Raw genomic sequence first — 21,444 nt, 5'->3', positions numbered from 1 at the left:
AAAAAACTAAAAAGAGCTTAAAAGCTAATTTGACCATTTTAAAAGCCAATCCAAACACCCTTCTAGAATTGTTGTTGTTGTAATAAAAAAGGTGAATGTATAAAGTGCCGTAAAATTTTGGATTATTCTTATTGATGATTTGCTATTATTATTTATTTATTTATTTATTTATTTAAAAAAAAAAGAATTCCTTGAAGGCCCATCCTTGAAATAAAATAGGGTCCTAACCAGCTCATAGACACATAATTCCACTCTCAAGAATGAATATTATAGTTAAACAAAAGTGGCTCCATAATTTGACAACCTACCAAAACAACCTTAAAATGACGTATCTGCCACTATGAATTAAGATCTGATCCTAAAAAAGCTTCATCATTTGGGAAAGTACAGTAAAATCAAAATCAGATAGATCCATTCCCGTTTCTGATTCTAAACAAAACTTGGAGTCTTTTTCGAAAGAGGAATATGTCAATGGCTGCGTTTATTAAGCTGGAAGATTCTCCTATGTTCCAGAAACAAGTTAGAATTTTCTTCTAATCCCCTTCTTTTTCTTTTTTTTTTTTTGAAAAATTTCTTTCTTTTTTCTGAAATTTGTTGTTTTTTAGGTGCGGTCTGTTGAACAGAATACGGATGAGCTCAGAGATCGATGTCAAAAGCTATACAAAGGCTGTAAGAAGTACATGTGAGTACCCAATTTTATCATTTCAGAATTCAGTTAGTGCAATAACTTTTATTTACTGTAATAACTTGTAATGATTGTAAAGCTGACAATTTTAGTCCAATGAACCACATTTCAATCCACACTATTAGGGGTCGTTTGGTACGCGGACTAAATTATCCCGGGATTATAGTCCTAGACTAATTTATCCCATCTGGGAGGTGGGATAAAATAATACCAGGTTTGAGGGGATAAGGTGGGATAAGATGGGATATCCAGGATTAAGTTTGGGAAGTTTATACTACTATGTTTGGTTGGTGGTATAAATTTATCACCAAACATGGTATAAATTTAGTACCACACTTTGTCCTACCTAAACCCACCTTATCCCGCGTACCAAATGACCCCTTAGAGTTGGCTATAATTAGGTCAGTTTTATTCAAGGAGTACTAAATAATTTTTTTTAAAGGCAAATTGGGGGTTCTCTTTTTTGTTTTTCTTTTTAAATTAATGATGGTGGTGGCTGGGCCAAGCTTGCCCGCACCTCTACTATTTCACCGGGCACCTACTACTTCTACATCGTACCTCCTACCTCCCGCTAGTACAGATATCTGCTACCTCCCAGCAGCACAGATACGTGCTAGCAGCACGGATACGTGCTACCTTCCACTGGCACATATACCTGCTACCTCTCACTAGCAGGTACCAAGTAACTCTAGCCATCAAACCTTAGGCCGTGGTTCTCTAGAAACTAGAGGTTTTTGAACAGTCATCTCTCTCTCTCTCTCTCGCACGCACACGCGCGCACGCACACACACACGCACGATGTGAAGAGAACAGAAATGTATATGTAAATATGCTGTTGCCAAATTTGTTGCTCTGCAAAATTTTCGTTCTCTTGTTCTGTCTGAAAGTTTTGATTTATTCATTAGCATTTATTGGTTTAGGTAGAGGCTATTATTGATACTTCGTTATTTCAGGGAAGTTCTTGGAGAAGCGCACAATGGGGATATCATCTTTGCCGAATCATTAGAGGCATTTGGTGGTGGTCTAGACGACCCTCTCAGTGTGTCCCTTGGAGGTTAGTTAATTTTTCTGATTCAACCTATTACAAAGTTCTCATTTTTGCTAATTTTGTTTGCAACTTCCAATTACTGCATCGTGCACGCGGTTTATTTTCTTGAAGAAGGTGTTTTTTCTCTCTTCAATTTTGCTGGATTTCGGAACTCTCATATAAATGATCACCCTGAGGTTCGCATTAAATTTGGTTGAGTCTTCACGTGGTTGCAAAAAGATATCCCTGCCAAGGCTCTTTGAATTCTGTGGCCCCAAACAGCTGACTTCTTATGTGTATATTAACACTACAAGGAAGCCTGATCTCAATTAGCATATGGAGAAATACCAGTTATATAAGCTGGTCTTGCATGTCCTAAAACTATGTGAAAACCAAATTTTCTTCTTCCTGAAGGGGGCATGCTAGCTAAAAGGATTTACTGCTTTCTTAATTGCTTTCTGGGCCATCTCTCATTCTCTTAGGGAGCTCCTGAGTCACTATTGATGTCAGCGTAGTTAAAGCCTGAAAGTGGTCACCTAGTGCTATAATATTACATGGATGTTGTTGAGAAGGCAACATTGTAATAGGTGGTCCAGAACAACACATATTTCTCTCTCCCCCTCTCTGTTCTTTTTTTGTTTTTAGTTTTTTTTTGTTTTCCCTCTTTGGTTTCTTTCCCTGGGTGCTGTGTGGGATGGAAGACTTGCCAACTCAAATAGATGATTGGATGGGTTTCGGATGGCTTGTATTATTGTAGGCTGCTAGTTGGTATGTGATGGACATTTAGGGTTTTTCTTTTTGTCATTAAAAATTACAGCTATTAACAAAATGAAGAAAAAAAGTATGTTGGATCTAACAGGCACCAAAGATCGTGTTGCGTGTTATTGCTGGAATATAACATAATTTGAAGTGAAACCACCATTTAGTGATGGTTCATTGTATTGTGGGAAGTTATAATCAATTTACCATTATCCACCAAGTTTTGAATCATGCTCCATTGGCTCTCAGAGATTTCTCTGTTATTAGGAAAAAAAAAAAATCGATTCCCTGTTGCTTGTTGGTCTTCCTAAGTTCTGATTCCAATTGTTAATGTATCAGAATTCCGTGAAGTCTTGATTAAAGAAAAAGTGTTTGTAGTTCTATTTTTCATACTATGCATGCTCATGTGTGAAATTTCATGCTGTAGTTCTGGGTGTCACTTGTTGGAGTTGACATTGACACTTCGTCTGTTGTTACTCCATTTATATGTCCAAAGTACGATTACCTAATGTAATTTGATAATGTTTTCTCCATGATCACATTGTGAAGCTTATTATTAACTCGAATCAAACGTTAAGATTATTTTCACTCTTAAATGCATCCATATGTCAGGTCCAATCATAACGAAGTTCATCAGTGCGTTGCGTGAGCTTGCTACATACAAGGAACTTATCCGATCTCAAGTAAGTGGATGCATTGTATAGTAGAGTAGTTCTCTATTTGGTAACAGTGGAATGCACCACTGCTGTTTCCTTTGTAAGTTTTGCTGTAATTTACTCTTGAGCCTTTAGTTAGAAACTTTGTACTCTTCTATCAAAGCTTGTTGCTTTGTGTGTGCCCTGTTCCGTTTTACTTGAATACACCTATACTAGTTAAACAAACAATTTTGGTGAACTAAACCTGTGTCAACAACTCATGGATTGGGATCATGGAGGTAATAGGTTATCAGTGGGATGGGTTCCATATCAAATCAATTCAGGGTGGGTGATGGTATAAAGATAAGATTCTAACATGATGCATGGCTGAGACATACACCCTTGAGAGATACCAGATTAGAAGCAACCGTAGCTGGATGCAGATTTACTAATGGTTGGGACTTCAAATTCATGAGGAATCGTTAGGATTGGGAGAATGACTGGCTATTATCATAGGGAAACCTGAAAAAAAGAGAAGGTTCTTTGATGAACTGTGATAAAAGGGGAATCTTCACAGTGAAGGCCTGCTACAAGTCTATAACACATTGTTGAATCTTGGGAACAGCTCAACTCAGTGGTCTTGCCAAATGCTCTAGAAGATCAGAGCAGCCCTTAAAGTTATTTGTTTTGGTTGGATCACAAGCTTGTCTCCCTCAGAATAATCTGGAAAAGGGCATGTTATTTTGTGAAAAACATGTCCCAACTGTTGAAGAGAGTTGGAATATCCTAATAATCTCTTTTTATATGCATTCCATTGAGTGGCGGAACACATCTCTAAATTATTTGGTGTTCATTAGGTAATGCCTGAGAAACTAAAAGACACTCTATTCTGTTGGAGAGGAAGGAATGCTCATAAAGACATAAACACTTCAGAAGATATGGAGTCCAGCATGAATTTGGTAGGGGATGTGGAGAAAGATAAATCATAAGTGCTCTGAAGGAAGATTGAGACTCTACACTTGCTGAAGTTCGAGTGAGATTATGGTATTTAAGGCTCTACACTGGCTGAAGTCCAATTCCATGCTCTATTAGCTTTGGTGTAATTCAAAACCTTTATGGTACATATGTTTTGATGGATCTCACTGGCTTCGTACATAGGAAAAAGGGAAGTGATACATTTTCTTGTTTGTATACATTTAACACATACTTGCTTCTGTTCTTTAAGTAATATGCCATCAGTTATCAAAAAGAGAAAAAAGAAAAAATGTCAGTTAAGTTCTGAAGTTGTTCTCTTCAGGTCCACGCACGTAGAAACATAACCTTTAGTGGAATAAGAACCATTCTCATCAAACACCAAATCTTTCTGTAGTTGCCGTGGGAGTGGAGTTTTCTACACCAACCTAATACACAATTGAGTTTTCTGTAAGTACAAGTATAACTTTTTAAACTAGTCCAAATTTGATATATCTGAGATCGCCATTAATTTTGTTTCATTTAAATGCCGTGGAAGTGGAGAATCATAAGTAGATAGCTTGGACTTGCAATTTTGGAACAAGCTATTATGAGCTTTCTCTGGCACTGCTGAATGAAGTTCTTGGGACCTCCTGTAATTAAATGAGCTAAGCTTGTCTGATTATGTCACTCCATTTATGTGAAAGATTTGTCATTATTTGTCAGTAAAGCTCTGAAGTTGTTCTCTTCAGATCCACGCGCATAGAAACATCATCCTGAGTGGAAGAACAACCATTCTCATCAAAAACCAAATCTTTCTGTAGTTGCCGTGGAAGTGGAGTTTTCTACACCAACCTAATACACAATTAGAGTTTTCTATAATTACAAGTATAACTATTTAAACTAATCCAAAATTGATATTTCTGAGATCGCAGTTAATTTTGTTTCGTGTAAATGCCATGAAAGTGGAGAATCATAAGTAGATAGTTTGGACTTGCAATTTTAGAACAAGCTATTATGAGCTCTCTCTGACACTGCAAGTTCTTGGGACCTCCTGTAATTGGATGAGCTAAGCTTGTCTGATTATATCGCTCCATTTTATGTGAAAGATTTGTCAATATTTGTTCAGATATACTTGATTGAAAAGTAAGACAAGCTATAACTTTTGCAGGTAGAACATGTGCTCGTGGATCGTGTGAGCCAATTTTTATCTGTTGATTTGCAGGATGTAAAGGTAAACGCATTTGACACTGTTTCAGTATTGTTGTGGAAATTTAGACGAAGCTTTCTATATGTTTGCTTTATAGTATTAAAGAGCTTTTATAATATTCCTACTTTTAGATGTTACGTTTTGCCTACTATTTGATATATTAGCGGGAAAATTGCCTCAATTACATAGGATAAGTATGCATCTGATGAATTGTTTCTGTTATTTTCTGTTTTATGCGACATTCAATCTCATATGTGGCCCTAAAATCCTACGGGTGTTAGTAAGTGTGAGAAAATAAGAGAAGGGAAGAGATGTATTGATTACTTGATAATCTAAAAGATACAAGATACCCCTATTTATGAGCAACACTCAACAAGAACACCTCAGGCAGATTTAGCATTAGACAAAAACTTGGGAGGCAAGGAAATTTCTTCTTCCAGACTTTACTGTAGCATCAAAGCTCTGATACAACAGCTACAACTATAACCACAACTGCAACAACAATCCTTATAGTGCCAGGATAAGTCATGTTCTTTAGCAGATTCAAATTCCAGCAAGTTATTATTACTGCTGCTATTACATTGAACAGGCACAATATCTTTGTAGTTCTAGACATAACTGATATGTATAATAGAGAGGCTTTATGTTGTTTATAACTTGATGTAAACCTCTTCGTTTCTTCTTTATTCCTGCCCAAGGTTACCCTCTAATTCTGTTTCCAATATTCAATACTCCCTCCGTTTCAAGTTATGTGAACCTATTTCCGTTTTAGTCCGTGCCAAAAAGAATGACCTCTTTCCATATTTGGAAACAATTTGCCTTTATCCAATGATTTATAGCCACACAAAATATATGTGCCTCATTTTACACCACTAGTTCAAAAGTTTTCTTTTTTTTTTTCTTAAACTTCGTGCCTAGTCAAATAGGTTCACATAAATTGAAACGGAGGGAGTACTAGTTAATTCTTTGTTTATTTAACCCAAAAGTGATGATTTTTTTTTTAGGGGGGGGGGGGGGATAAAAAGTTTTGAGATCAACTCCTCTTTGGAATGACTATGTAAATTAGGAATTATTCTATGTTGCCAAATCCTGCAATTGGGACAATTGTTTTGGCGTCCGTGAACTTCTGCTAGTCATTTAACCATCACTTTGTTGAACATGGCCAGCGCAATTTTAGGTGTCATTCTGTCACATGGATGCATGTGAGTGGGTTTTGACATAAAAGTTTTTGTACTTAGACGTTAATGATGCTGATTACTCGTCTCTAATTTTGCAGGAATCTCGTCGCCGGTTTGATAAAGCTGCATCCACTTATGACCAGGTAATGGGGATGTCTGATTAAAACAGGTGGAAAACTGCCTTTTAAATGCTTAGAAGATTTCATATGCAAAATCCTATGCTGGTTCAATTGGAAGATAACACTTCCACTTCTCTTTGTTATTAATTTCATTCTTGAGTTGCTAAACTGCCAGACACGTGAAAGATTTGCTTCTCTGAAGAAGAATGCACGGGATGAAGTTGTTGCTGAAATAGAAGAAGTAAGCCCTTTCTCTGAAAAAGGTTATCTTTCTGGAAGTTCATCCTCGTGTCCCTCTCTTTCTCTCTAACTTGATAATGCATAACCCAATGAAAGTTAATACATGTTGCTAAAGTTACCAACCAAAGGTGCTTGGCAGCCTGATCACAATACAACAACAACAACAACAACCACCCAGTATAATCCCACAAGGGCAGCCTGATCACAATATGTCCAAATAAAATTATGTCTGAGAGAATCTCCAAACTTCGCTGGCAATAGGTCTTTTACTATAGAACACCTCGTAGGAATCATTTGCATGCTTTTTTACCTTGAAAAAAAAAGAGTTGGAAAGGTGATGCTTTGGGAAGAAACTATAAGAAAATTCATCCTCATTTTCTGAATTTCGATCATGGATGATCCAAATTGCTACCATTTATTTATAGATATTGTCATGGTATAACAAGGGATCTGGGGTGAGAAATTCATTTGGTCATGCTTTGGGTAAACACATCATCCTTATTGCTACTGATAATGCCATATGTGGGATATTAAACTAAGGAATGGGATAAGAAACTAAACCTCATGCTTTGGTAAACACATTGCAGCCCATTCTTTGGTCCCCTTTTTATTGGTTGTTAAATGAAATACACGAAAGGAAAAAGTTTTACATGTTCAGGTAAAGCTCGCCGAGGCAACTTATTGGTAGCCTTTTTCATGAAGTATTTCTCAGAGCTTTTACATATATTTACTTTGCTCCCAAGTCCAGGAAACACATTGTGATAAATTAATATTGAAGCATTTAACGTGTATCCCATTGCTGTTTTTGTGCTAATGATATCCTATTCAGGATTTTATGGAACATGTATTCCTTCTGTTTTTTCTATTAGCACTTATCTGACAAGAAAAACGATCGATCTAAGTTAGGAGTCAAAACTGGGAATGGACATTTTACCATGCTTAATTAAATACACCGAGGATCATTAACTTGTTCTGTGACAGGACCTACATAACTCGAAGTCCACTTTTGAGAGAAGCCGTTTCAATCTAGTATGTATAATGTATACAAGAATCTTTTCTACCCTTATTTAGCAAAAGTTTCTTGCCTCTAGGTTCTAGTTTATAGCCTTGTTGCCCTCAAGGATTTCAGGTAAATGCTCTCACGAATGTTGAAGCCAAAAAGAAGTACGAGTTCTTAGAATCCTTTAGTGCTATTATGGATGCTCATCTGAGATACTTCAAGCTGGTATGTCTTTTTGATGTTCTCTTTAATGCAGTTATGTTTCCGTCATAAAACTAACAAATTTCAGTACTTGTTTCATGTAGGGTTATGACTTATTAAGCCAAATGGAGCCGTTCATCCATCAGGTACCCGATTATATAAGTTACTTTTTCCTTATATTGTGATAGAGGACATTGACTGGGAAGAGATAGTATCACATCAGGATGCTGTCATTTTATTATTTTGTGTGTGGCAGGCTACTGGTCCTCTTATGCTGCAATTTGATTCTTGCTCTTTACTTCTTTCTTGAGAACTCTTTCATTGTTTTCTGTTTTCTGATTGCAATATGCACAAATTATATTTAAGGAGATTAATCTTTGCATAGAATAGCTGATTCATGGCTTTTAAGAGCATCTTGGGTTTTGTGCTAATGTGCTTGCTTATTTAAGGTACATCTACCTCATTTAAAAGCCGCCATTGAGAAGACTAGAGAGATGGCTATTTTTTAGGGTAAAGGACCAAATTTGCGCCTGAACTATGCAAAATATTCTAACTTTGCCCTCAATTAATAGTTGTCGTAGAAGCCCCTCTCGTTAGCAAAAGAGCTTACCAATGCCCTTATTTGCTAACGACGGAAGCTTTGAGATCAATTTATCTCTAATTATCATGATTAGCACCGGAAGATGCCATGTGTTCTATCATTTAAGCCCCTGACTTTTTACCAACCCCCCACNATATCGTGGTGTCGGGGCCAGTGTGCGTGCACCTTGACTAATTCCGCGGGATACCTGCTACCTCCCACCAACAACAGCTACCAGGTAATTTTGTCCAGCTAGGCTTGAACAAACGGGAAGAAATCACCTACTATATTTTGTTTTTTGTCTCCACTGGTATTCCCCTCCCTCTTTTTACCCACACTCGAAATAACCTTCTTCACCCAAAAGGCAACAACCTTCACCGTCCGCCATCTACCATATTCTCCTTTTTTATTATTTCTTCTCATCTTCCCACCACTTTCAATATCCGAAAAAGAAACCCCTTCGAAAATCAAAAGGAGAAAGCTTTTTGGACTCCATTTTTCTACATAAATGGTCATCGAAGGCGAAAGTTTTTCCGGCGGGTTAGAGGTGGTGAAAGGTGGTCTTAGTGGTGTTGCAACAGTAGACTGCTTGGAGGAGTTGGCTGGAAAATGAGTTTTACAGGGGGTTTATGGCGGTGGTATTTTCAGATCTAGTCTCATGGTGGTGGAGAGGTTGGTTGAAGGTGGAAAGCTTTCTTTTTTGTTGATTGGTTTTTGGGGAAGCGTTTTCGATGAGTACGAAGGTCATCGACTATGATGTTCTTATAAGGCGGTGATGATGCTTTTTTGGGGGTTGATGTCGAAGGTTGAAGGGTTTTTCAATGTGTAGATAATGAAGGAGAAAGAATTCATTTTTGGTGTAACGTTGGTGGGCAGAAGATAAATTTCTGGTGGGTTCTCCAGGTGGGTTTCTTTTTCTCTTTCTTTTTCTGGGTGGACATTTTGGAGTGGGCTTTTGCTGGTTGAAGATAGGATTTTTGGGAAGAAGCAGCCGTTGGGAGATGGTTAAGAATCTGTGTTTTCGGAAGAAGAGATTATGGAATTTTCTGAAAGGGACAGTGATGGTGGTAACCCGGTGGAGAGGTGGTGGTTGTTGGTGTCAAGGGTGGGTAAAATAGAGGGGCTGGGGCTGGGGCTGGTTAAAAATAGTGCCTTTAAAGATAGGTATGTAGCAGCCTCAAGTGCTAATCATTGTATTTAAAATCTAGTTTTAGCTAAATAATGCTCCTTTAGCAACAAAAAAAGGGGTCATAGGTGAACCCTTTTGCTAACGGCAAGGGCTCATTTGGTCCCAAATATTAACGAAGAGCAAAGTTAGATCAAAATTCACATGGAAGGAAATTGTCTCGAAAGACCTACAATTTTTGGGAATCTATTCAGACTTAGCAAAGATATGGCATAATGGAAAAAAAAGATATATGCAGGCGATACATATTAGTTGAGTATATGTTTTAGATATTAGCACTTTTATCGTAAGTCATATGCCTTCTAGGAGTGGGTTAGCCTTCCGGAGATTTAGAAGTTTCGAAAATATACAGAACTTCTAATGATTTTTATTTGTATTTGCATAATATTGGCATGAGATGAGTTTGAACGGAGTAACGTGGTTAGAGAGGATTCATATAGAAGACCTAACTTGTTTGGGACTGAGGTATAGTTGTTGTTTACCTTTTGATAAGGAGAGAGATGGCTATTTCATTTTAGAAATACCTTTTTTCCTAGAGGGTGGGGGGGTGGGGGTGGGGGGTGGGGGGTCAGTCACATGCTGATTACTAGCAATGTCAATCGTGACACCCTTCTTGGGAGATCGACCCTACCAACCAAAGTTGACAAAGCCAAGCATAATGTAAGCATTGGGCTTGTTGAGGAACTGGTGTATTTGCTTTGCTTCTCATTTCTTTTGCTTTTTTGTTTTGAAAATCTCTTCAATCACTGTTTCTTGAAGGAGAAAATGTAGAGTCTCTGGTATTAATGATACTTCACTAGTATCTCAGTGAAGGGCATAAACTGAGCATATATAAAAAGTATAAGTATATATTAGTGAAACCTTATTTAGGATGAATTTCAAATACTACAGGTTACACGGCCAATTTTGGCCTAAACCGCAGTGGACCAGCATTGGATGGGTTGCTCATGACCTGTTGTCTACCTAACCTTCTTCCGCCACCCTATGTAACCCAGCTTGCTCATTTGCCACCTCCACTGATAATATTCAGATCTATATGTCTTGCACTACCTCTTTTGCTGCAGCTTGCTTGATTATTGACATTGACAACAGTCAAATGATTAATAGTTTGCAGTTTGTGTCTGATATCTTTCTTCTTTCTGGATATTTTTGGTGCTAATATTAACTCCTTAAATCAGGTTTTGACATATGCTCAGCAGTCGAAGGAACAGGCCAGCATAGAACAAGACAAACTTGCCAAAAGAATCCAAGAGTTCAGGACACAAGCTGAGCTTAATCATCTGCGGGGATCCAGTAACCTTGGTACTTCAACTAGTTCTATAGCCTCAAATGGTGTTGGTATGAATTCAGACAAAAATATAGAAGCAATTATGCAGTCCAGTGCAGAAGGAGGGGTAAGTAATACAGCAATGTCATTTCTGTCTGTTATTTGTCCGTGTAGGGGTTGAGAGCTCTACAATAAATATAGCACTAGATTTAAGTATAGGAACCCCTGAAATGTCTCCTGATTTTGTAGATAAATTTATTGTAAATACTAGACATTAAACTCTGGATACTTTTTCTTGCATTCTTCCAGGTCCAAACTATTAAGCAGGGATATCTTTTGAAAAGATCTTCCAGTTTGAGGGCAGATTGGAAGAGACGGTTTTTCGTACTTGACAGTCTTGGCAATTTATATTATTACAGGCTCAAGGGTGCACAGATGGTAGTCTTAATTATTTTCACCTTCCTAATATAAGTCATTTTCATGCCTTTATTCTGCTCTATCTTTCTTTTTCAAAGTTTTTCTTAGACGCCTTGTGTGAATCAGTCCTACTTGTTTAGTGTTACTTTTCTGATTGTCAGTTGACATGAAAATCAAGGTCATATAATTGAATCTTAAGTGCAATGATTAGTATAATAAGGTAAACTGGTAAAGTAAAATCATTTGGTGGAAATTTTGGAATTATGTGGGAGAAAAACCTTAAGGCCAAATGTACGATGTTGCTGATTCTTTATGGCTTTCTCTAACATCTTCATGAGTAGGCTTACTTCTGTGTGAACTCCTTGGATTGCTAAGAATAATATTTGTTTCAAAAGCTGATGTTTGTGTAGAATTGGCAAGTCAACATGAATCTACTTTGACGAGAGAGAGCGACTGAAATATGTCTATATTTGCTGATATAGATGTGGCCTACTAATGACTGTCTATAGTAGGTTTACATTGTGCTCATTTTCTCTATCTGAAAGGTAACCCTTTGCCACCTCAGTTAAAAGAGCATCTTTTAACTTTGAAGTCTTTGATGTGCTCTTTTGCATCTTCTTGATGCTTTTTATAATATCTCTTTTTTCATCAAAAAGTCTTTGATGTGATTCCATCATAGCAGGGCAAAGTTGTCTTTGAAACAATGATAATAAAAAAGATCTGGCATGCTGTAAGATTTTCTAGTTTTTGCTATACTTCTTGTATGCGTGTATTTATGCCCTTTCTTAGTAAAATCTTTTTACTTGATCAAAAAGGAAAAATATCTGGCACCTAATTTTTGTTTAAAATTACCTTCTTTGTTCAAAACTGGAAAGTACTTTAAAGCTCTGAACTTTAGCTTTTTGAAAAGAAAATTTGGAACAGATAATCTTTTGTTTATGTTTTAGGATCCTTGTAAGGACTCGATAATCTTCCTGTACCACCCTCTGTAATTATGGTTAACTATACCTGTTTTGATACAGTTAATATATATGCAACAAATGTTACCTTCTCAAAAAAAAAGAAAAAGAAAATTTGGAACAAAACTTATACAAACTAATGGTACTTCATGGTATCCAAAGCACTTTGAAAAGCACTTATGGTTAATGTAAAAATTACACTTTCCTCAACTTTGGTGGATTTTTTTACAAAGTGCTAGAGTATTTTAGCAGTAAAGTTATTTCCAGGACACTCTTTTGTTTACTCCTTCAAATTTTATCTTATTGGCAGGGCTCCCCGTCATCTCATCCCTCCGGTGTTGATAACAATAGTAGTGTATTTGGCAGATTCCGGACAAGGTATAGGTCGTCATCCCTGGGAGAGGAGAATTTAGGCTGTCGTACTGTTGATCTTCATACTTCTACAATAAAACCTGATGCGGAGGACACAGACCTGAGGCTTTGCTTCAGAATTATTTCACCGTTAAAAACTTATACATTGCAGGTAAAGCATAGAATAGTCGATCTTTGTTCTCAATGCTAAATTGATAGTAATATGTCAATGCTAGAAGGGGAGAACATTTCAAAGAAGAAAAAGTAACTCAATATTTTAAACGGTTTTATTAGGAAGTTTGAGTTTTGAAGTCTACTATTGCTTTGATGCATTAGATCTGTATCTGATTACTGAATGGAGGAATGCTACAACTTTTTGATGATATAGTGTAATTGTTTCATTTGGCTATCTATCTTTTAGTCAAATTTATTCAGGTTACCATTTTATAAGCTTATGCACAGTATATTTTGTTTTAATCTTCATCAAGTAAATAAAAGATCTGTCAACTGTGCGTTTGTCAAGTCTTATGCTTTGACACTTTATATTAATGGCCTGAACAATAGTCACAATTGGCTTCTTTATTTGCTTCAGCAGAAAGAACCATGACGGTGCAAGCTCTTCTGTAGTTGCACTAATGTGTTACCAGATTCTACAACACTTTAACAAGGGCTGATCCATCATGTATAATGATTGCCCTTTATTTTCCACTGGCAGGCTGAAAGTGAAGCTGAAAGAGTTGACTGGATGAATAAAATCACCGGAGTGATTGCGTCCCTTTTGAATTCTCATCTACATAAGGTTGAATCTTGAAATCTAATTTTCTGTGCAAAATGATTTTCTGAAGTCATCTTGAGCGTCGTCTTGTTTTTGCAGTTTGATCCTAGTAAAAATGACGTTAATAGTAGCAACGGTACCTATGCTGCTTCTTTAAATGTTCAAGGGGTTGTTAGTGGCGAAAATGCACTAGCTACCATGAGAGTCAATCAGGCCGATTCTGTTTCTAGGATTCTCAGAGAAGTTCCTGGAAATGACACGTGTGCTGACTGTGGTGCTTTAGAACCTGATTGGGCATCTCTAAATCTTGGTATCTTAATTTGCATAGAATGCTCGGGAATTCATCGGAACCTTGGTGTTCATATCTCAAAGGTACATATTTGTCAATATTGAAATTTCTTTTGTTCCTTTTGTCTACAAATATCCGCCTTATTTTTGCAACAAAAAATAGACCACTTTAGTTCCTGGTGTTTGTTCAATTTTCTACTGGTCCACATGCATGTTTATCTGCGAATATGATTTTTTGCATTACTTTCATGATGATCCATTATTAGTTCCGGAGGTTAGTAACTATTGAATCTTTTCTGGAAATGTATTTTGAGTTAATAACTTTTTGCAGTTGCTGCAAGAAAAAAAATTGAAAGATTTATGGGCATGTATTTATTCTTGAGATACCTATCATTTGCAGGTCAGGTCCATCACGTTAGATGTCAGGGTTTGGGAGCCTACCATCTTGGATCTATTTCGCACATTGGGTAATTCTTACTGTAACTCGGTGTGGGAGGAGCTGCTTCTACTTCCAAGTGGCAGGTATGTTCCTTTAGTTGATAACATACATGAAACGCATTCTTGCATGGTATAAATTTCTGTAGATCTTCTATTTCGATCTTTGAGTTCAGATTTAATGTGAAAGGTCCTCCAGTCAGTCAAGAAAAGAAATGTTCATACGATTCCCGCTTTACAGATAACAGAACTATGTCTATGCTTCTGTTCTTTCTTCAATTGAGCTAGTTAATGCACATTCTATTTTTCCATTACAATTTTGACATTCTATCTGCGACAGAATGCCTATCTACTATTTCAGTACATTGTCAGAGAAGTCATCTTTCGATAACAAATGTAAGAAACAAGTAGATAATGTTCCCACGTGCCAGGATTATATTACATGCATTTAGCTCTAATGATTTGTAAACTATGTTTTACTTGTATAACTCGTGTTGAATGATCAATTTGTTCAGATCAACAAATGTTGATGCTATTCAATCTGTTTCCAAGCCAAGCCCGAAAGATGGCTTTCATGAAAAGGAGAAGTACATTTTGGCAAAGGTATACTTTGCATGTTTTAAGGACTTTCCTTCTCCATGTCATACATTTTTTCCCTTGTACTGAGCCTGAAAATTCTGTTTAAAGTTACTGAGATTTGATATATTCTCGAAGTAAGTCATGTGAAAACTACCTCAGTATGTGTTTAGGTGCTTGAGTTGTGCCCAAAACCCCTTTTGGGAGATGCATTTGCCCCTCCAATCTCTATGAATTATAATATGGGATCCTACACCTCCTAGACTTGTGATGACCCTCTAAAAGTAGAAATGGCGTGGGATAGCCACTTTTTAATGTGGTATTTAGTTTTTATCTACTCCCTCTGTTCCAGTTTATGTGAACCTATTTCCTTTTTGGTCCGTTCCAAAAAGAATGATCCCTTTCTAAATTTGGAAACAATTTAGCTTAAACTTACAATTCTACCCTTAATGAGAAGCTTTTATAACCACACAAATACTCTGGGCCCCTTTTGACTTGTTTAGGACCACAAATTCCAAAAGTCTTCATTTTTTCTTAAACTCCGTGCCTAGTCAAACGGGTTCACCTAAATTGGAACGAAGGGAGTAGTATTTTTAATGCTGAGCAAAAATAGCCACTACTCTATTAAAATTAATACGAAAAGACGTTTTTACCATTCCTTCATGAGTGCTGTGTAAATATTAAGGACATGGTGTCCTTAACTTCATGAGTGCTGTAGCACTCGTGAAGTTAAAGAAATGTCCTTGATTTTTACACATCACTCATGAAGTTAAGGCCCATGTCCTAAAGTTTAACAACAAAAGGTGCAAATACAGGACACTTTGTCCTTAATATTTACACAACACTCATGAAGTTAAGGATACCATGTCCTTAATAATTACACAATACTCATAAAGTTAAGGATACCATGTCCTTAATATTTACACAATACTCATAAAGTTAAGGACACTATGTCCTTAACGTTTACACTGCACACATGAAGTTAAGGACACCATGTCCTTAACATTTACATTGCACATATGAAGTTAAGGACATGATGTCCTTAAGTTTAACAACAGAAGGTGCAAATACAGGACACTTTGTCCTTAATATTTTCATAGCACTCATGAAGTTGAGGATACCATGTCCTTAATATTTACACAACACCCATGTCTAGCACAGGGGTATTTTTCGTCCGGGCGGGTAAAAATTTATTAAGCACTGGCTAAAGAGTAAATACATTTTAAACAGTGGCTAAAGAGTGAAGACATTTCTAATTAGTGACTAACTGTGCACTTCCTCCCTCTAAAAACAACCTAGGTGGGCTTGAGTCAAATAACTACTTTCCCCAGTTATCTTCTTCTTAAGATTCTGAAAATTCATTAGATTGTTCCAAATTAATCTTGATCTTTCCAATACAAGTTCTTCGTATTCAATACTAATTTTGTCAAGAAGACTGCCTTCTATAAATCTTACCTTTTTTAAAAAGAAAAGAAGAATATTGCCTTCTATAATTTTTTTAAATAATTAAAAAGTAAAAAAATAATTAAAAAATATAAAAAATATTGCCTTCTTGTATACTTTTTCTTAATCTCCTCAGCTATCACTTTGTTTGTAGTTTATCGTTCAGATCTTATTCTATCATCCTTAAAGAGGGATCTGCCTATTTCCTATTTAGCTCTGAATCCATAAGCATCATTCCTATTGTCAATTTAGTTCTATTCCTATACTTTTCCACATCAATATCTTCAGTGTAGCTGCAGATCTTTAGCCTGGATCTGCTATTTGCTATGCCACCATTGTTGTTCCATCTCCGTGAATGTGGGTTCCTGGACATACATCATCTATTTAAAGGAGGCTGCCCTCCAACATTAGTCTCACTATCGAGCACAAGCCAAATACTCCTTTAATTGTTTTTGCTCTATTATATTTGTTTAGTTCACCACTAAACTCGAAATGAATTTAGTAGTTCATATCCATCTGCTTTGTTTTTTGCATAACACATCAAATGATTGAACTAGAGTTGAAATTTCATGTCAATGTGCCTGATACTGTTACTAGAAGTATTTGTAACAGTAATTCGTTAAGTTAAAAGAAGTATTTGTAACATAAATTCTTTAAGTTAGTATCATTAACCAAACTAAGATGATCAATCACAAGAATTCCATCACGGACAGTTCATGCATAAAGTATATTAGTATTTATAGTACAAATACTTGTACTAGAGTAAAAAATAATGGAGATAAATCTGAGTCTTAAGTTACAATTAACCATATAGAAAATGTATATCATCAAAGAATCTATGCTATTAACAATTTGGATTTTGTCAGCTCATTTGCTTTAGCTTAACACTTTTTTGTATCAAAGCTGACTCTTTCCCCAACTTTTGTACTTCTTGCATCTTCTTGATGCCTATTTTATTAACAACTTCATAAAAAAAATCACATGAGAATGCATGCAAATTTTCTATGAAGATATGCGATATTAACTTGCTTCATGTTATCCAGTATGTTGAAAAGCAGGTTGTGAATAAAGAAGCTCTTGCACCTTACAACAACAATCGTGCCACCAGCATCTGGGAAGCAGTTAGGAGTAATAACGTGAAGGAAGTCTATCGAATTATTGTAATGTCAGATGTGAATATAATCAACACCACCTATGATGAGGTCAAAGGTGCTAAAATATACCATGAAATTCATGAAAATGATTCAAAACTAGGCTTTGATGATTCCAAAAAGAAACATCAAAACCCAGCAGGCTGTCAGGACATCAAGCTTTGCCGTCAAGGATGTTCTTTGTTACATCTAGCATGCAACGGTGACAGTCCAGTGATGCTTGAACTTCTTCTGCAATTTGGTGCAGATATAAATAGGCGTGATTTTCATGGAAGGACTCCTCTACAACATTGTATCTGCATGGGGAGACACCACTTGGCAAAATTTTTGCTTAGAAGGTGATATATTTAATTCAGATTCATTTTTACGTTGCGTGGTTTCTAGGCAATTTAATAATCTGACCTCTCAGCAACATATCTTTCTATTAGTTTTCCCAAAATTATTTTTGGTTACATTATCTCAGCATTTAGATCTGTAGTTCTTTCTTACAGTTGGCTAAAATTATTTGAATTCATGACAAGATGACTTCCATGGTTCCACATTAAACTGAATTCAAGATTATACTCCTTCTTGCTTTTAGTTACTATATGCTTACCTCCATCATTTGTCCCTTTGCTCTTAGTTTTTAAAAAGGAACCATAATACTTCTGCTGTATTCATCTGTGCATGAACATATCATTTTAAATTCAGATCTAATGCTAATAACTTGTGTACCTTTTTGGACATAATGTGGTAAAGTTGTCTTGAACGTAAACAAAGTATTGGCTGAATGCACACAAGATTGACGGTGCTTTCTGGTTCAACTACTTTCAGCCAACCGACTTCGTAGCACTAGTTTTCTAACATCCTATTCTTCTTTGGACAATAGACTTCCTAATCATCTTAGTTGGACTGGGCTATGGCTGTTAGACATGGTGCATGTCGAGGCATCAGAGTTGCCATAGCCTTTATATCTAGGATAGGCATGTGTGAGTAAAACACTAGATGCAGGTGATAGGATATGGCTGATAAGCATGAAAATTTAGGTTATATGCATATAATGTTTCACTATCTAGCCTCTTGACATAAAGAATGAACATTCCTTTGGTAGGGGACACAGTAATCTTAAGGTTAGGATTAGGGAAAAGTTCTGATTGTTAGTTCATATTGAGCAATTTATGTGCACTTTAACAAAAATCTACTACTTTGACTGTTCTGAGCTTAGAAAAATTCAAGTATCCAACTAATAAATTATCCTGTACTAGTGCCTATGTTATGTCATAACAACATGATAAACAATAAAAAATAAAAGGTAATAGAGTATAGCTTATCAATGATATTACTTTTAAAATTGTGTTTTGTACATATTTGTAAATTCTTCCTAAATCAAATCAATTCACTTTTATATTAAGGTGACATATTGTTGTCTAACTATCAAATCTAAGTTGACCTCATTGGCGCTCAGAAGTGACATGCGTATTTCCAGCTCAGCCTATACCAAGTAGCTTTTCACATAGTGGTTTATTTCAAGAAATTGTGTTGTAGTTTAGCGACTGAAAGTTCACATCCAGAGGACATAAAGCATGTAACTTTAAAATTTTGGCTAAATAGTTAAGCAGCTATCCTTTTCTCATTTTCAATTTAGCTTTCACTTCACCTTAGCTCTCTTCAAGTTTTTGATTTTACATTCTCTACTAGCTTTCTTTTGTTACTGCTAGTACTCGGCTCCCAATTTCAGAGGGGTTGATGACTTTATGTTGAGCTTATGCTTTGTAAACCAAATATCGAACTCCTAAATTTTTCTGAGTCTCATATTTATGCTTTGCCTGGCATGTATGTTTTCAGAGGTGCCCGTGCATCGATCAAGGATTACGGTGGACTCAGTGTGCTGGAAAGGGCCATGGAGATGGGTGGAATCAAAGATGAGGAGTTATTTGTCCTGCTTACCAAGAGTGAGTGAAATGGGCAATTTTTTTTAATTGGCAGCTCCTCAGCTTCCAACTTCTTTAAATTGTAAAGCATGTTTTTCTATAAATGCTTACTATTTTCTCCTCTAATATTTGAAATTCAATTTGTCTCTCCCTCTTTCCGCTTTACGTTGTCGATATTTGGTGAAGTTCCTGAAAGGAACAAGAATCAGTGCACAGTTTTCACAAAATTCTTTTTAGACATTGTTAATTTTTGAAACAGCCATTCTAGATGTTAAGAGTAAAAAGTTGTAAACCTTCCTGAGAGGAACTGGAAGTTCATCACATTCTCTTTGGTAAAGTATGTCAATCCAACGTTGTACAATTTCTTGGGAACTGGAAAGTTCTGTTGCTCATCTCGTGTTTTCTATCAATTCTAAATTATATACTAGTTGTTTAAATATTACACAATCACTTTGTTTTGTATATGTTATTTTAATTTATTAAGTTATGTGGACAATAAAATGCTCATCAACTTTTCTAGCACTTTAATCAACAGGCACGAGTTAGAAAACGGAACTCGATTGCAGTATGTGATAGTATTTCATTAACGATTTAAAATTTCTTTTTCAGAAAAATGACCAAGTTCTAAGTTCGAAAAAATAGAATAAAAAAATTAAACTAGACAAGCAGAGATGAAGCTTCATGGTCCAAATGGGGTTCAATTGAATCCCGTTCGGCGGTGAATCTAGGAACTCTTGCTTGTGTTATATTACTAATTGGTAAAATTCGAGATTATGCAAGGATTATATACAACAACGAACTTGTATCAAATCAGAACCATTTTAGACATCTAAGTCGTACAAGTAAAGAGAATTCTTGTACTAATAGGATAAAAGTAATTCTCTTTGTATATATATGTAATTTATTAAATTTTATCGACATAAAGTAAGTAAGTTTCTATCTAGTGCAACGACAAAGATGCTTGCCTTAGAGGTGCAGCTGAGCTTGATCAATGGATCAAAAGTTGTTTTGGATCGTAGAAAAGAAAAAAAACAAAACCAAAATGGGAGGTAAGAGCGAGTAAGACCAGAAGTCATGGTTCAATTTGTGATGCACCTAACTCAATAATATGGAACAGAAGAACTACCATAGTGTTAGATATTAAGACAAAAATTTAAATTAAAATAACCTATGATTCCTATTTGAACAGAAGGGACCTAGATGAAATCATACAACACTTTGTGCCTTTTGCCGTCCGAAATGATATATTTAGGGCCCTCAAATCAAAACAAAATAAAGCTAAGTTTTGACATTGGCTTTCTGTATTATAAGATTCTGATGTTTTTGTCTCCCATCTTTTTTAAAATATTAATTAATTATTTGACTTCAAATATTTATTAGTATAACAAAGCAGCATATAAAGTTCTCTTTTAACTCCACTCGTGGATGCAATTTTTAAACTTTTTGGAATGTATTCCAAAAGGAACATGACAAGATGTTACTCCAAAAAAGTAGGTACCTCCCCCACCTATCTATATATAGTAATATTATTTATATGGATTTATTATAGTTGTATATTTGGGTATTATATAAACTTATATTCCATTGCAAATGGTACGTTTTGTTTCTTAATGTAGAGTTGACGTGATCAAGTTTTAAAGTAAGATTAGATATTAACCATACAAAATGTAAACAAAAAGGGTCGATATAGTCACTTGATTCAATTATGTGTATTTAATGAACCACTATAGACCTATGTGATCCAGATTTAGTGTGAAAATAGCACGGGCTAGCCAGTTATCGAACTGGTAATCAAAAAATAGTTAGTGCTTACAAAGTTATTGAAAAATAGCCATTATTTTGCTGAAACGCGGAAAGTTCCAGTATAATATATTAGATTATGGAGCTCCTGCATATAAACTTCCAGCATGTTATGTTGAAACTCCAGCACAAGGAAAGTTCAAGCATAATATGATGGATTATGGCGCTTCTGTGTATAAACTTCCAACATATTATGTTGGAACTCCAGCACATTATGATGAAATCTTATATGCAAAAAATTCAAACTCCAGCATATTATGTTGGAATTTTTCCGGATTTTTAAGGGTGTTGTTGTTTAGAT

At 35.9% G+C, this 21,444-nt stretch overlaps 1 protein-coding gene across 6 annotated transcripts; it reads left to right on the top strand.

The window, feature by feature from the left end:
- LOC109243691 (ADP-ribosylation factor GTPase-activating protein AGD2-like) lies at nucleotides 202-19,735 on the top strand. Of its 6 annotated transcripts, none has more exons than XM_019410665.1 (19): nucleotides 202-519; nucleotides 606-682; nucleotides 1,639-1,739; nucleotides 3,084-3,154; nucleotides 5,229-5,291; nucleotides 6,544-6,588; nucleotides 6,740-6,805; nucleotides 7,786-7,833; nucleotides 7,934-8,029; nucleotides 8,110-8,151; nucleotides 10,950-11,165; nucleotides 11,348-11,476; nucleotides 12,725-12,937; nucleotides 13,481-13,564; nucleotides 13,640-13,912; nucleotides 14,229-14,350; nucleotides 14,779-14,866; nucleotides 17,326-17,771; nucleotides 19,258-19,735. In XM_019410665.1, exons 1-19 carry the CDS (start codon nucleotides 466-468, stop codon nucleotides 19,370-19,372), a joined length of 2,349 nt encoding a protein of 782 aa, XP_019266210.1. In that variant the 5' UTR covers nucleotides 202-465; the 3' UTR covers nucleotides 19,373-19,735. The 6 variants fall into 6 exon arrangements, with proteins under 6 accessions (XP_019266210.1, XP_019266243.1, XP_019266218.1 ...); XM_019410698.1 differs by having other exon boundaries at nucleotides 7,926-8,029; XM_019410673.1 differs by lacking the exon at nucleotides 7,786-7,833.

The sequence above is a fragment of the Nicotiana attenuata genome, chromosome 2, assembly GCF_001879085.1.
Source record: "Nicotiana attenuata strain UT chromosome 2, NIATTr2, whole genome shotgun sequence".
Lineage (NCBI taxonomy): Eukaryota > Viridiplantae > Streptophyta > Magnoliopsida > Solanales > Solanaceae > Nicotiana > Nicotiana attenuata.
This window is presented reverse-complemented; position numbering and strand designations above follow the sequence as displayed.